Source organism: Etheostoma spectabile, unplaced genomic scaffold (genome assembly GCF_008692095.1).
Source record: "Etheostoma spectabile isolate EspeVRDwgs_2016 unplaced genomic scaffold, UIUC_Espe_1.0 scaffold00009190, whole genome shotgun sequence".
In the NCBI taxonomy this organism is placed as follows: Eukaryota; Metazoa; Chordata; class Actinopteri; order Perciformes; family Percidae; genus Etheostoma; species Etheostoma spectabile.
The window spans coordinates 11,851-27,340 of NW_022603670.1; the positions used below are offsets into that span (position 1 = coordinate 11,851).

Sequence of the window (15,490 nt, forward strand, 5' to 3'; positions counted from 1 at the left end):
TCTCTATACAGCCCTCCCCTACAGGTTTCTCTATAGAGCCCTCCCCTACAGGTTTCTCTATAGAGCCCTCCCCTACAGGTTTCTTTATAGAGCCCTCCCCTACAGGTTTCTCTATAGAGCCCTCAGGTTTCTCTATAGACCCCTCCCCTACAGGTTTCTCTATAGACCCCTCCCCTACAGGTTTCTCTATAGACCCCTCCCCTACAGGTTTCTCTATAGAACCCTCCCCTACAGGTTTCTCTATAGAGGCCCCCCACGCCATCCGTTTTGACCCTGGGGGGGGGGGGGGGGGGGTCCTACGCTGTTCAGGTAAATTAAGCTAAAACAGCAGAGTTGCCCTTTAACGCGCTCCCTCGCCACACGACAACTTCATTATAAACACAGGTCTACTTCTCCTGGTCTTCTTTTTGTATTTATTATATTTATTATAGTTGGGGGGGCGGGGGGGGGGGGGCACATCTGGAACCATGGTAACAGGAAGTGGAGGAAATCAAACCGTTTAAGGACCCGACAGCTTCAGATTACACAGAGAAAACATTTTAAATTACACAAAACTATCTAATAATACTAAATACTTTCAAAATGAAGGATGAGAGTATTTTACTTTGAAAGTTGGTCAGTCTGACATCATGCTGCCTGAGCTCATTAATATTCATTAGCTGGGTAAAGGATGCTGACAGCCAGGCTCTCATTGGCTACCTTTTAGCCAATCAGAGTCCAGCTGTTTAGCTGGTTGAATATTAATGAGAACAGAGAGTCTTCCTGCAGCTTTCTATAGCACGCTAGGATGGCTTGAAACAAGGTAACCATGGTAACCAAGTTACCGAGTCCATGGTAGGACTAAAGACAGAGTCATGTGATACGGGCGGGGGGGGAATAGTCATGTTTTGATCCAGCTGTTCTAATGAGATAACTGAGTGAATGGAGACTAACGGCTAAAACAAATGGTTAAAACATAAATAATTTATTAAACAAATAATCCACAAAAACACATTCAATAAACCATTTACTTTTACTGTGAATGTTAATGTTAGGAGATGTTACTGAGTGGAAAAGGTAAGTTCATAATGTCTCTATCTCTTTCAGATGATTAGAATAACTGATGTAATATTATCTTATAATGCTCCACGTCTTTCTTTATATGCTCACTGTATAAAACCAAATCAAGCATGTCGTGCATTTGCTTTGTTTGTTGTTTGCTGTTTTGTGTGAGCTCCCAGTGAAACTTCCTTTAACCTTTCTCCATCTTAGATAACATAACCTGATGACATATTCTATTGAAGGTGTGGCCGTTCAACCGTAGCTTCATTCCTCTGCAGCTTTGTTATTTACAGTTAACAGATTTATTTAGGAAACAGTTCAGAGAATCAGAACAAATGAAACATTTCCTGTAACCTGCACCGACCGGTCAGACTGGGCGTATCTCCTGGTATTGTCTTACATTGTGTACTTGACAGACCTTCCTGTTTTTCACTGGCAGAACATTATTTGACATGTGGATATATGTCCACAAATTTAATGTCAAGTAATTAAAATTAAGTCAAAAAATATGTTTTATTTTTCACAGATGCATTTACAGAAGTAATTGAAGACTTTCACCCACAATAAGACATTGTGTGGTGATAACGGGGCGATAGTGGTGGAAGCTTTTATTAATGTCATTCATGTTCCCAGCCTGCAAGAACTGATGACTTGGTAAGTCACAGGTAGAAGAAGGTACTATATGCTACCACTATCCACCCTAACCCTTTTTATACTAATACAACTAATATAAACATACATTTTGTACAGCTGTGGATGGGTTTAGTTTTGGAAAAGAACAGGTTGGGTTCAGGAGTCGTGACATGCTGCCCCCAACATGTTATCGAGGTGCAATAACCATTTTATGGAAACCCAAACTTTGTTGACTAATAAGGTCGCTCACAGGCAGAACTACCAACCCCGAGTTGCCCCCGATGCTGCGAATGTGTGTGAGTGTGTATCTGATGAGCAGGTGGCACCTTGCACAGCAGCCCCGTATGAATGTGTGTGAGTGGTGAATGTCTCCTGTAGATGTAAAAGCGCTTTGAGTAGTCGTTAAGACTAGAAAAGATATATAAATACACACATTTACATTTACATGTCTTTAACTTCTTATCCACGACGGCCCTGCAGGATCATGTTTCTAGTAGATTTTATCAGCCTATACTCCTCCTTAATCTGACTAGTGAACAGTCTGGTGGCTGGAGGCTGAGAAATATGAAATGTGACGGGCAGTTAAATCACTGAGATGTGACGCTAAAACTTCCTCATCACTGTTTCCTCGGCACCATTACATTGGATGTACAGGAGTCACCGGTGACAAGTTTTGTTTTATACAGTCATTTTTAAATTTTATTTCATCTGTTACTGCAACACCTGAACTTTATCTCAGGTGATCAGTAAACTCCTCCCTCACTTCCCCTCTGGTTAGACTGATTATTTGAAATCAAACAGTTTCTGGTAAATCATGTGACCACAGAGCCTCCTCCCCTTTATGCATATATAACTGTTTTCTCTCTCTGCCTCCTCAGCATCACAGACCAACAGCACAGGTAAGAACACTTTGGAACTGGAAATATTTTAAATGATACTACCAGGAGATATACCAGATTTAAATGCATGAGGAAAATGTGTTTACCATAACTAATACCTGAGCATACTACGTTACATTCATATGATTTAATATTTTCTTTCTTCCAGACAGTGTCAGTAGTTGCTGCGTCACCGAGCTTCAGGACCTCCAGATACATTTCAGTGACCCGGACTTTAAAAACCCAGGTATGTATCACAGGTTGGATGTTTTTCTGCTGAACCAGTCTGTTTGTTACGACTGCTGCTGCTCTGCTCCTGAGATCAACAGGTCTTTCAAAGGTGCCCCCTAAAAAACTAAGAAAAGTAGAATGGTGAAGTGTTCTTTTGTTTGATATTTGGCCATTAATGTGAAATGTTTTAACATCTCAGGCATTTACACACCAGGGACATTTTTTTTCCATGCAATTTATTTGCATATTAATTCTGTATATTTCATCTAACTGTTTTTGTCTAGTGGTAGAGGGCGTCATACCAGGGAGCCCCCACCCAAATAAATGTATAATCAAGCTTTGATTTCCAGCCTGAGACACGATCTATTACCGGGCTGCCATTTTCTAAGTGTTGCCCCGGCGCGACCCCCCCCCCCCCACTTTATCTGCTGCTGGTTATTTGCAGAGTGCACGCGGTCCATATGTTAGCCTAATAGTTGCTATAATTCTTTGTGTTTTATAAGAAGAGAGTGGATGCGTTTTAATGAAAGGCTGCCGGAGCAGCCGTGGCAGTGACACCCTAATGGCAGACGCCGGGGTATTTGCATAGAGATGAATCACGGCCTGACGTGACTTTTAAGATATGATTGAGGAGGTTATTATTGCTGCACTCTGATACGTGTTAACAGGTTATTTTAGCGCAGAGTATTTCTCTAAAAGGAAACCCCCATCCAGCCCTTTGGTTCCCCTAGACGAGATTGAGTTTGCCCCCCCACCCCTTCTCATATTGCAAGATCTGCACAGTGATGTGGCAGCAATAGAGTAGCATTGTATGTTCATTTTAGTCTCCAGCTTCCATGTAAGTTAGACACCAACATTTGGCCTAATTATAACTGGTATGGTAACCCAAAGGCCAGTGTTTTGTGTTTTGACTTTTGTTAGGGGGGAGGGGGGTTATGCAATCATTTCTACCTTTTAATGAATCAATTTATGCTGGAAATATCCTTATATAAAGAGAAATATAGATTACTTTACAATTTAAAAACATAATGGAATATACTGCAGTGATGCTCAAGTATTCTGTATTGCTTTCATCTATTTATTCTCCTGTAGATGGACTTTTCTAATTATATTTTAGTCAGCACACATGTAACCTAGTCATCATTTACTCTTCCCTCCTCTTTTGTGTCTTTTGTAGATAATGTAACCTCCTTAAATTTGCACATGACAATTATTCACCTCAATGATACATTAATTCATTTGTGATATTTCAAATGTGTTTGAGCGAGATATGTTCAAAACTTTGTGCACATTCAAAATATATCCTATCTGTGCTTTCTGAAGTTTGGAGGAGTTGTGATATGAGAAAAATAAAGTGATAATAGGATATTACAAGAATTAAGTTAGACAATTTGCACTACGCTACGCCACCCATGCTGTTCTATTTGGTCCGTAGGGAGTTGGGTTGGGACCCGGAGGTTTGTTGGTTCATACGGACCAAAGTAGGGAGCGTGGATCGGTGGCTGGAGAGATGCCAGTTCACCTCCTGGGTACTGCCAGGTGCCCTTGAGCAAGGCACCGTACCCCTCCCAACCGCTCAGGGCGCTTGTCCCGCTGGCAGCCCCCCCCCCCCCACACACACTCTGACATCTCTCCATTAGTGCATGAATACGTCCTGAGCATGTGTGTGTATTTCAGACCTGTGTGTAGTGAATACTTACAAAACAGAGTGTACATTTTAATTGCCCCAGTGGGGCTCAATAAACAGTATGAGTTAAAATAATTTACTTACAGATGTACATACTGTAATTACACCTACTGTACACGTTTTATACTGCTCTTCAAACTATTCATCATGCACATACACTGCACATACTATAGATGTATACATATCTATCTATATGGTTCATTCAGTATATCCGTATTTATACTGGTTTTCTTACTATATATTCTGTTAATACAATGCATATGTCCTGCTTATGCACCACCTGTCTTTATTTTGAATATCACATTGCACTTTTCTGCATTTAATTGCACTTCTGGTTGGACGCAAACTGCATTTCGTTGTCTCTGCTGTTGCAGCAATCGGCACACTGAATTAAAAATAGGTGACAAAATCAACACCACTGAAAAGGCTAAACACTGACCCGCCCACATATCAAACTGATCACTGACTTCTTCTTCCAGAAAACTTACACGGTGCTCCATCCCCAACTCCTGGGAAGCTGTTACCATGGCAAAGTGAGTAATACTTGCTAAAACACAGTTTTAAACACTGCTGTATCACATTATACTACATGATGAGACAATTTACTACATAAGAGAGGTTTTTCACAATACTTTTAAATGTTTAACTATCATCACTACCTATGCTGCAAAAAAGAGCCATAAGAATAATTTTGATATATAATAGAGCTCAACAATGTGGTTCTGGAAGCTACAATCTCATTGATTGATTGTCTGATTGATTGATTATCAGAGATACTGTCGAAAGATAATCCAAGGTAGACTTAGCAGATTTATCAATAAGTAATTGTACATACTGCTGTCTGTTGTCCAGATACTAAGCCATGTGTGTGCTACACTTCTTCTGCCATATGTTCTACTTTTGTCCTTAATATTGCATCATCTATAGTATCAAATATTTTGGGTCTATAAATACTCCTGCTGTGAATTTCCTATTTATTCTTATCTATTGCTGTTAATATGTCCTCTACTCGGTTGGATCTGAAATCATATTGATAATCAGTAATCTGTGGGTTTCAATAAAGTGGTCCACATATTGTAGGCATATTTGTTTATTTATATATGATATTTTTATTTGTCTGTTTTATAATGCTGGGATTTTGCAGCCAAATATACACTGATTGGATAATTAATTAGTATATATTACAAATAATATTCAGTCTATAAAATTCATTCAGTTAGATTTTTCTAAAGACTTAATAATAGATAGTTTTACTTTACTATTTTTTGTGGAGACTTTTTATTTTCTACCCCTTACATTGTACAAAATTGGCTCGTTACTTTCGTTTTGTACAAGAGGTTATGTCGGAGAATAGCGCGGACACGCACCACACACCGCGGGGGGGTGCGTGCGCCACATGGAGAAAAAAGTGAGAGAAAAGAAAAAGAGACTAGATGTATGGAGGATAATCAGCTGAGATTGTGTGTGTGTATGTGTGTGTGTGTCAGCTTTAAATCCAGTCCTAATCTAGTCCTCACTAACAAGTTTACAATAATTTCACTGGAGTCATCATTATTATTGTTCACGTCATCAATACTGAATTCAATCTAACCGGATGGGAATATACTGTAATTCAATTCAATTTCAATTCAATTTTATTTATAGTATCAATTCATAACAAGAGTTATCTCAAGACACTTTACAGATAGAGCAGGTCTAGACCAGATAGACCAGGTCTAGACCACACTCCAGAATTTACAAGAACCCAACAGGTCTAGTAGTTTCCTCCAGAGCAGCAACAGGGCCCCAGTGGAGAGGAAAAACTTCCTTTTAGGCAGAAACCTCGGTCAGACCCAGAACCAGACCCAGGCCCAGACCCAGACCCAGGCTCTGGTAGGCGGTGTCTGACGGGCCGGTTGGGGTTAAAATGAAGAGCGGAAATAACAAAAATAGAAAAACTAGTAGTTTGTAGCAGTTCTTTGTAGTAGTTCATGGCATAGCAGGACGCTGTGGGCAGGACAGGACGTAGAAGGACGTAGCTGTACTTTGCATTTGACCACTGAGACAACTCAACAGATTCGGAGGAATTCTGCATTAATTCACAGCAAATCATTGCAGCTTGATGGTGTTAACGTTGGCACATAGTAGTATGGATGGCGACATGATTGAAAATGAAGAAAACAGAGATCCCAGAGATGCGTCAGACAAGCAGCAAGACATTCCCATCATCCTCGGCCTTATCTGGGAGACAGTAGGCATCAAGAATGACTCCTGGCCAACGTGCTAGGGAACTTCTTCATTAATGTCTTTTTAGTAATTCATATTTGATCCTTTATTTTCATTTTTTTTATTTGAGCACATACATGTAAATTCCTTTAAATTAATGTGGAAGGTTAAAAAAATGAAACTGGATCTGTGAATTGTCACAGAATCACAACTGAATTCATATCTTGCTGTTCAGTCAGAATCTTATTACACTTATACTAACTGAGCTACCCAACGCCCACATTCATACCTTTTGAGCTCTGGTCTTTACTTTTCTACAGGAATACCTCATCCAAAAATGACAACATCACCTGCAAAGTTCTGATCCATTCAGGATCTCCCACTCTCTACCAGCTGGAACCAAAGGAAGAGAACATTGGAACTCTGAAACGAATGACTCTTGGTGAAAAAAATCTCTACAAGATAAACAAAACCATCTTACTTGTTGGTGAAACAGGAGCAGGAAAATCTACTCTGATCAACGCTCTGGTCAACTACGCCCTGGGAGTGGAGTGGGAGGATGATGTCTGGTTTCAGATCGTAAAGGAGAAGAAAACAAGCCAATCAGAAAGTCAGACATCAGATGTGATCATGTACCAGATCTTTGGTTTTGAAGATAAACCTCTGCCCTACTCTCTGACCATCATCGATACTCCTGGATACGGAGACACCAGAGGGATCGAACAAGATGCCAAAATCAGTCAAAGATTATTAGACCTGTTCCGCTCTGAGGAAGGAGTTCAGGAGATTAATGCAGTGGGTCTGGTGATGAAAGCGAGTGTGAATCGACTGACTGATCATCAGAAGTACATCTTTGATTCAGTGGTGTCTCTGTTTGGAAAAGACATAGAGAAGAATATTGTCGCTCTCATCACACACTCAGATGGAATAACACCTAAAAATGCTCTGGAAGCTCTCGAGGCTGCAAAGATTAAATGTGCCAGAAATGAGAAAAATCAGCTTGTTCACTTCCTGTTTAATAACCGCCAACATGAAGACAGGACAGAGAACAGAAGAGCCCTTAAATATGCAGATGAAACAACAGCAGAAGCACTGATTCAGTTCACAAACTTCCTTGGAAAAACTGCACCTCAAAAGATGCAGAAAACCATAAATGTCCTGAACGAGCGAATCAGACTGACAGCCTGCATCCAAAACCTGGAAGACAGAATTGAGTCAATTGATCTAAAGAAAACAGAGATCCAACAGACTCAGGATGGTCTGAAGATGTATGAACGAGAGATGAAGAACAATGAGAAGTTCACTATAGAAGTTGATGAGGTCTACAAAGATAAAGAACCTATTGATGGTGGGAGGTGGTTGTTGGTGTTCTATGAAGGAGCTGTCTGCTGTACTGTCTGTGAGGAGAACTGTCACTATCCTGGATGCACAATGGCCCGGAAACCAGGACACTGCAAAGTCATGAAAGATGGCCGCTGCACTTCATGTACCGGGAAGTGTCCTGTATCAGATCATGTGAAAGATAACTATAAGTATGTGAAGAAGACAAGAAAATCTAAAAAAACTCTAGAAGATGTGAAACAGAAGTATGACACGAGTAAGGCAGAGGGTGAGAAGCAAGAGAGCCACTTGGAACGTCTTCAGAAAGAGATGGAAACCCTTGACGCAAAGAAAACAGCTTTGCTGGATGAAGCCTACCAGCATGTTGTCAAACTGGAGGAGATCGCCCTGAATGTTGTTTCACTGTCTACTTATGTCCACCTGGACTTCCTGATTGAGGAGATGGAGAAGAGAAATGACACTGAGAAGATCAACCATCTGAAACAAATGAAAAGTCAAAAATCGAAAGTGGAAACAATGAAGGATTTCTGGGAGGGATGCAGTAAACTTCCTCAAATGTTCAAAAAGAAATAAAGATTCCTAGAGGGTAACCAAGGTCCAGACTGATGAAGACATGTCCCATTGTCCTGGAGGTCCATCTGCTCATCACTGGAGCAAGGTGAACATTTAAACCACAGGAGAAAGATCTGAAGTCCATCTGTGTCTTTGGTTAGTTACTAAAACTCAACCCGACATCTAGGAGATCTACTACTGCTTAGTCCTCCCCTATTCTTCACATATGTAAGGGGTTTGTGCTGATATTTATCATTACAGTATGGACAGTTCATGAAGACAGTATATGTGTCTTCTCAGATTACAACTGCTACAATATCATGTGCATAAACATGTATGAATATCTAAACATTACAGGTTATAAAGTCAACAGGCCTGAGGACTGAAAGACATTTTTGGAGCAAATATTGCAAATTGAAAAAAAAACATCTGAACTCTGTCCAATGAATGATTCTGGTTTTATAATTTGAACTGTTTAAAAACTGTACATAACCAATTTACTTTATCACAGTCTCATTTGTGGTTTCCCATCAGAACATGGATTTTCATGACTCTGGTGTTAAAGTTTTGTTGAAACAGTCAGAGAGACTTGTTGAATGCAGTTCCTTTATAACGTAGTAAAATATTTAGGGCGGGAATTTATTGGCATCCATGTTTAATAATTGTGAGTCATTTGTCACTTCCACATTATTGCACATCATCGTATTTTAAAGTAACTACTGTATATGTAACTTAACTTACACGTTTCTGAAACTGTAATGTTCCATCTGAAGATCTTAAATAAACTGTAAAAGCAAATGAGACTAATGCTAGTTTTATACAGTTTTTAGTAATGCCTGGGTCAGGTTTTACCCGTAATGTCCCAGAATGATTTATGCCAGATAGACGGCGCAACAGTCACACATTCTGATTGGTTACAGAGTCCGGTTTTAAATTTCCCACAATCACCAAGAGTCCAGGCCTGAGGACATCTACAGGCCAATATGGACTTTTGGTGATAGTGGCACGATCTGGCAACAGGAAAACCAGTCTCATCCGATTTACATAAAATTGAAAATGTGTGGTCTACATGCGATACTTTAACCACTTCCCACTTACTCAGGCAACGCCCACTTCCATACAATTTGACCCGTTTAAGGTAGAGTCTTTTGTGAGGTGTCATTGAACTCAGCAGAGTTCCTTCTTTATGGTGATCGTTTGACCCGCCCCCTATGCTTTGTCCATGGCCCCTTTTGCAGCTAATGAACAGTACAACGTAGAGTCCTGTGTGAGGGATCGTTGAACTGAGGGAGTTCCATCTTCATTGGTGACAACTCGCTGTATCTGAGTGCTGTTTAAATGTATGGTCGCAAGGCGCGGCATCCATCAGAGACCCTGACGCACGCAGATAAGCAAGGGTCCGTCCAACCCTGCTTGCAGCTTTAATTAAAAAATGTAACCAACTGGCCGTCCGGTATGTGATATGTCTCTTTCATTCACAAAATAACTTTAGTTTGCCTGATGTGGTTGTATGTCAGTAGCCGACATTAAACTACGTCCCTCTTCCATTTACAGCGGACGTTGATTCCTTTTAGAACGTGTTTGTGTTGGCTAACTATTTTATTTTCTCTTGTACCCCCTGTGTACCTGCGTTTCATGAAATGTGCTATATGAATATAAGTTATTATTAAGTTGTTTGCTACAACCTCTTAATGCTTTGGCTCATGACACAGTCTACGTCTACATGCACATAATATTCAGTTTTTTGCCGTTATTCCAAAAAAGACAATATTTTGACTAAGCTGTTTAAATGGCTAATGGAAGTAAATATTTCACTAGTTTTCCTATTTACATGTAGCCATGCAAAATGATTTTTTTTTAAAGTTTATCAGCGGTGGAGGACTCATTGGACCGTGTAAACACAGCGTCCCCTCTTTCATTCCTTCAACTAGCTTCTTGAAAAGGTCGGCGTAGCGATGTGTGTGCATTTCCAAAAACTGTTGATATAGTCTTTGATAATGTTTAAAAGTAACTGTGTTTCTCGGTCTGCAGCGTTACAAACGTTTGGCTGGTTGGTTTGGGTACAGCAACCATAGCAACGGACAGAGCTGACCTTAATCCTGTGGTAAAACCACTCAGTCTCCCTCCTGTTCGTCAAATGTCCGACGTATGGTCAAGGACCCCTGATAAGTTTACACAAAATAGGTGTACCCGTTTGGTTGTTTTTCGATGGTGGGGGTCCTTGACCATAGGTCAGACAATGGACAATAGGAGTGAGACTGTGCTGATTGAGATGCATGTTCTGAATGTGCTGTATACTGTAGATATTCAAAGAATTCCTCTAAAACCTGAATAATACCGGCATATCAGACGTCTTAATAGAATCGTTAAATGCTGTATTCGGAAAAAGCCTTGTTCTGATCATCCAACTGGAATATACTGTTTATATGACTTGTATCAAATTTGGAATGTTGTCATATATGTAAAATAGTGGAATATTGGTGTGCATGTAAACATACTCAGTGACAGTGAGACCCGGTTTAACGCATGAGACATCCAAAGTGGACTAAGTTACCGTACACAACACTTGAAATGCAACAGTGCATTGTTGCAACAAAAGATTATGATTTTGTTTATTTACAGTTAGTCTGGCAGATATGTCACATTTATATAGACTAGAGATAAAAAATGATATGTAATAATTTGTTGTGTAAAACGTGCTACAATAAGACCTTCCAGGTTCACATTTTTTTCTTAGATTTTGAAAATATTGTTCCTATTTTCTAAACATGAAGGTGTTGGATTGATTTTAAGAGTGGATGTGTAATAAATGTTATTTTTTCATTTAAATGTATATCATGTAGAAATCAATAGGTTACATTTCTGATAATGCTTTCCATAGTTTTAATATAAAACACCTTTAATTCCCTTGATAGAAACCTGAGACTTTATAATAAATACTGTTATACATTAAAATTAATTCAACTTGTCAACAATGAACCTTTAAAATTAATAGTTTAATTTATGTCTTTACTACAAAGAGTTATGTCTGTTATTGGGTTAGCTTTGATTAGCCTGATCGTTTTTATTAAATGAAAACGGCTAAATGTTTGGATTTATTATATAAAGATACAGAGATTTGAAAACGTTTTGATTTCTTTTTAAAAAACAGCTTTTACCTGAAAGTGAGTAAAATCTCTGAGTGAAAGTGGATGATCTGCTGATCTGAGAGCAGAGTGGACGGAGAAGAGAGATAGAGATCCTCTACTTTGTCTGATCTACTGGAAAGACTTAAATATTGAGCTTCATTCATCAAAGTATTAGACAGCATGAAGCTGAGGATGAAGAAGATTATAATTGGGCTTCAGAAGTCAAACAGATGAAGAAGAAATCAAAGAGTCAGGTGTCTCCATCAGCTGCAGCCCTGTGGAGCTTTTAGATTCACAATGCTGCACTTCTGTTGATGCAGACACCAATCCTGTTGGTTTTAATTCAATTCAATTTTATTTATAGTATCAATTCATAAGAGTTATCTCAAGACACTTTACAGATAGAGCAGGTCTAGACCACACTCCAGAATTTACAAGGACCCAACAGTTCTAGTAGTTTCCTCCAGAGCAAGCAACAGTGCGACAGTGGCGAGGAAAAACTTCCTTTTAGGCAGAAACCTCGGTCAGACCGATTTTTTACTAAAACAAACATTATGTAGTCTGACTGAGTTAAAGCTGCAGATCTGTGCATGCAATCCTTTTCACACTTATTTTACAGAGGCATTATGTTTTAAATATGGTATAATACAAGGGTTTTCAAATTGGGTGAATGTAAGCCTTCCCTTAGAGTAAGGATAGCCAAGCCCCCCCTTCCCCAAAATCCTGTCCGTGTTGTGAGGCAAGAAGGAGTACCCAAACGCAGAGATGAGGAGGCATGAATAAGTTGATTCATGGAGGGTTTATTCAAAACAGTTCAACGAAAAATAGCAAAGGGCAAAGTCCAAACATAAATCCAACCCAGCACAGGGAGTGGCAGGAATCCAAAACCGGGAGGGAAACTCACGGGGAAGCCCACAGAGAATAGCCAGGGAACAGGCAGGATCAGGCAGGCTGGCAGAGCTAACAAGATGGATCACTGCCAGCTGGCAGGACAAACAGGCAGGCAGGGAAAAAGGGTGACAGCAAAAATGACAACTCACAGGGTTACAGTGAAGAGGACAATCTCACAGGGTGATGGCAAGACAGGCAAAAGGATCTGACAAAGGACAAAGGAAACACAGGGGTTAAATACAAGAGGTAACGAGGTAATGGGGAACAGGTGAGACGTCAGGTGAAGCACATTAGGGCGGGGCTGGACAATCAGACAGACAAAGTGAAGCTAGACAAGACTAGACAAGACAGGACACTGAACTATCAACATAACACAGGAAGTAGAACAAACAGACACTTACCGGGGAGAAAACACACACACACAAGGAGGCTAGAAGGGAAAAATAACCCCAATAAAAACCCCAATCCATAACAGTCCGCCTGCCATAACCCACACCCCTCTGCAGTAAATGCCAACTTTTGTGTGTTCCAGGCAATGAGTTTCAATAACAACTGATGAAATGAAGATATTATTTTATTTTATAAACAATTCTTTGCAACAGAAAATCATAACCAGCTTCATGCAGGCCTGAGATTACTTTTGAAATCAGTGAACATCAGTGGGTCAAGTCAACAAAACATGCGTAACATGTGTAAATGGCAAGTTAGATGGCACCAACATTTGGCCTAATCATAACTGGTCAAGGCCAAGGTTTTGTTTCCAGATTTGTGTGCATGGTGACTTTTGATGGGGGGGGGCATTAAACACTTTTCCTGCCGTTAACTGCATTTTGGAGAATTTTTATGCCACTAGTTCTGCCTTTTTCTGAATCAATTTATGTTGAAAATATCTTTATGTAAAGGGAAAGAGTAATGCTGTAATGCGCTTAAGTATTCTGTATTGCTTTCGTGTTTTCTCCTTTGGATCAACTTTCCTAATTATATCTGAATCAGCACACATGTAACCTAGACATTATTTACTCTTCCCTTCTCTTTTGCGTCTTTTGTTGGGGATATAACCTATTAGTAAATGTTTAATTTCTGGTCCTGTCCAAAACTTTGTCCCCGTTTGGGTCTCTGAATCAGACAAGGTTTAGGGATGTGGCTGAAAGCTGCTCTACATCGGAGGTGAAAAGCCAAAACTACAGCAGATATACACAGAGTACAAACAAGACACATCTGCCACAGCATGCCCACAGTGGAGTGTGTCCTTAATAAGCTGCACAGTGTTTTACAGCAAGAGTGGACACTAAGCCACGTCCGGTTAAATATTTGTGAGTCAACTTTTCAAAATAAATTTGGGGCGTCTCTCAAAACATTCGGGGCTTTGAGACCAGATTGCAGTACTGAAAAGGCAAAAAGGAGTCAGCAGGGTATACACACATTTTTAAAATAGTTTGGCAGAGTCTAGGCGTACTAATGCAAGTTATAAATATGCACTACATTATGTCAAACATGAGAAAGAAATAAGAGCGGTTTCTATGGCTGACAAGCTCCTTGGTAGTGATGTTACTGGCTTTTGGAAGGAGGTGAGAGCTCTGAACAGGGACAGTACATCATTACCATGCAACGTAGAGGGCATCTCTGGGGCAGATAACATAGCAGAGTTGTGGAGGCAACATTACTTTGACCTATTTAATTGTGTTAAAAGTAAATTTTATGAAGTTGGCCATGTCGTCTATAGTGAAACAGTTGGAATTACAGCCAATGAGATTCATCTAGTTTTAACACAGCTAGCTGATAATAAAGCTAGCGGATCAGATCATGGTACTGCAGGGCACCTGAAATGGGCCAGCCCGAGGGTTGCAGTTCTTCTTGCCATTTGTTTTTCTGGTTTTATGTCTCATGGGGTGTTACCAGACTCTCTGTTGTCCATTACTTTGGTGCCTGTCATTAAGGACAAAACAGGAAAGGTGGGGAGTGTGGACAATTATAGACCTGTAGCTAGTGTATTATCAATAGTCCTGGAAAGAATTTTATTAGATAGGTTGTGTGTTTATTTGTATAGTTCAGATAACCAGTTTGGTTTCAAGGCCAGGCATTGTACTGATCTATGTATCTATGCACTTAAGGAAATGGTGGGAACCTACAGAAGACAAAGATCCTCTGTTTTTATTGGTTTTATTGACACCTCCAAGGTTTTTGACCAAGTTAATCACCACAAGCTGTTTTTAAAATTGAGCCAAAGAGGAGTACCAAATGGTATAATCAGGATCCTGGCTTTTTGGTATTCCAATCAGAGCATACAGATCAAATGGGGGGATGTCTTCTCTAGTCCGTTTGGTGTTGGTAATGGCGTCCGTCAGGCAGGGATATTATCTCCGGCCCTCTTTAATATTTACATGGATGACCTGTCTGACCAGCTTAGACAGTGTAAGACCGGATGCATGATGGGTAACATGCTAGTGAACCATCTAATGTATGCAGATGACTTGGCTGTTGTCTCTCCTAGCAGTGCAGGGTTTCTGGAGCTGTTGAATATATATTTAAATTATGGTGTTGAATATGAGGTGCAATATAATGCCAAAAAGAGTTTGGTTATGATCAGTAGAGTGAAAGAGGATAAGGACCTCATTTTTCCATCTTGCAGGGCAAGTGCTAACTGTTGGTTGCAAAATTAAGTATTTGGGTCACATCAATCAAATGTCAGATGATGAGGACATGTATAGGCAGCGTCGCATGTTATATGTGCAGGCTAACAGGCTAACAGGCTAACAAGCTAAGATGCTAACAGGCTAACAGGCTTGCCAGGAAGTTCTCCTGGTGTTCTGACACTGTGAAGATAAACCTCTTTAAAGCGTATTGTACCATTGTTGACCATTAAAATTATTTAAATCAAAGGTAAACAGAAGAGGAGCTGTGCA

General features: G+C 40.0%; 1 protein-coding gene across 1 annotated transcript; it reads left to right on the plus strand.

Moving 5' to 3' along the window:
* The first annotated feature begins 2,765 nt into the window (after positions 1 to 2,765).
* Positions 2,766 to 8,745, plus strand: LOC116679042 (uncharacterized). Its single transcript, XM_032508773.1, has 3 exons — positions 2,766 to 2,799; positions 4,950 to 5,003; positions 6,996 to 8,745. Exons 2-3 carry the CDS (start codon positions 4,996 to 4,998, stop codon positions 8,587 to 8,589), a joined length of 1,602 nt encoding a protein of 533 aa, XP_032364664.1. The 5' UTR covers positions 2,766 to 2,799; positions 4,950 to 4,995; the 3' UTR covers positions 8,590 to 8,745.
* Positions 8,746 to 15,490: the final 6,745 nt, after the last annotated feature.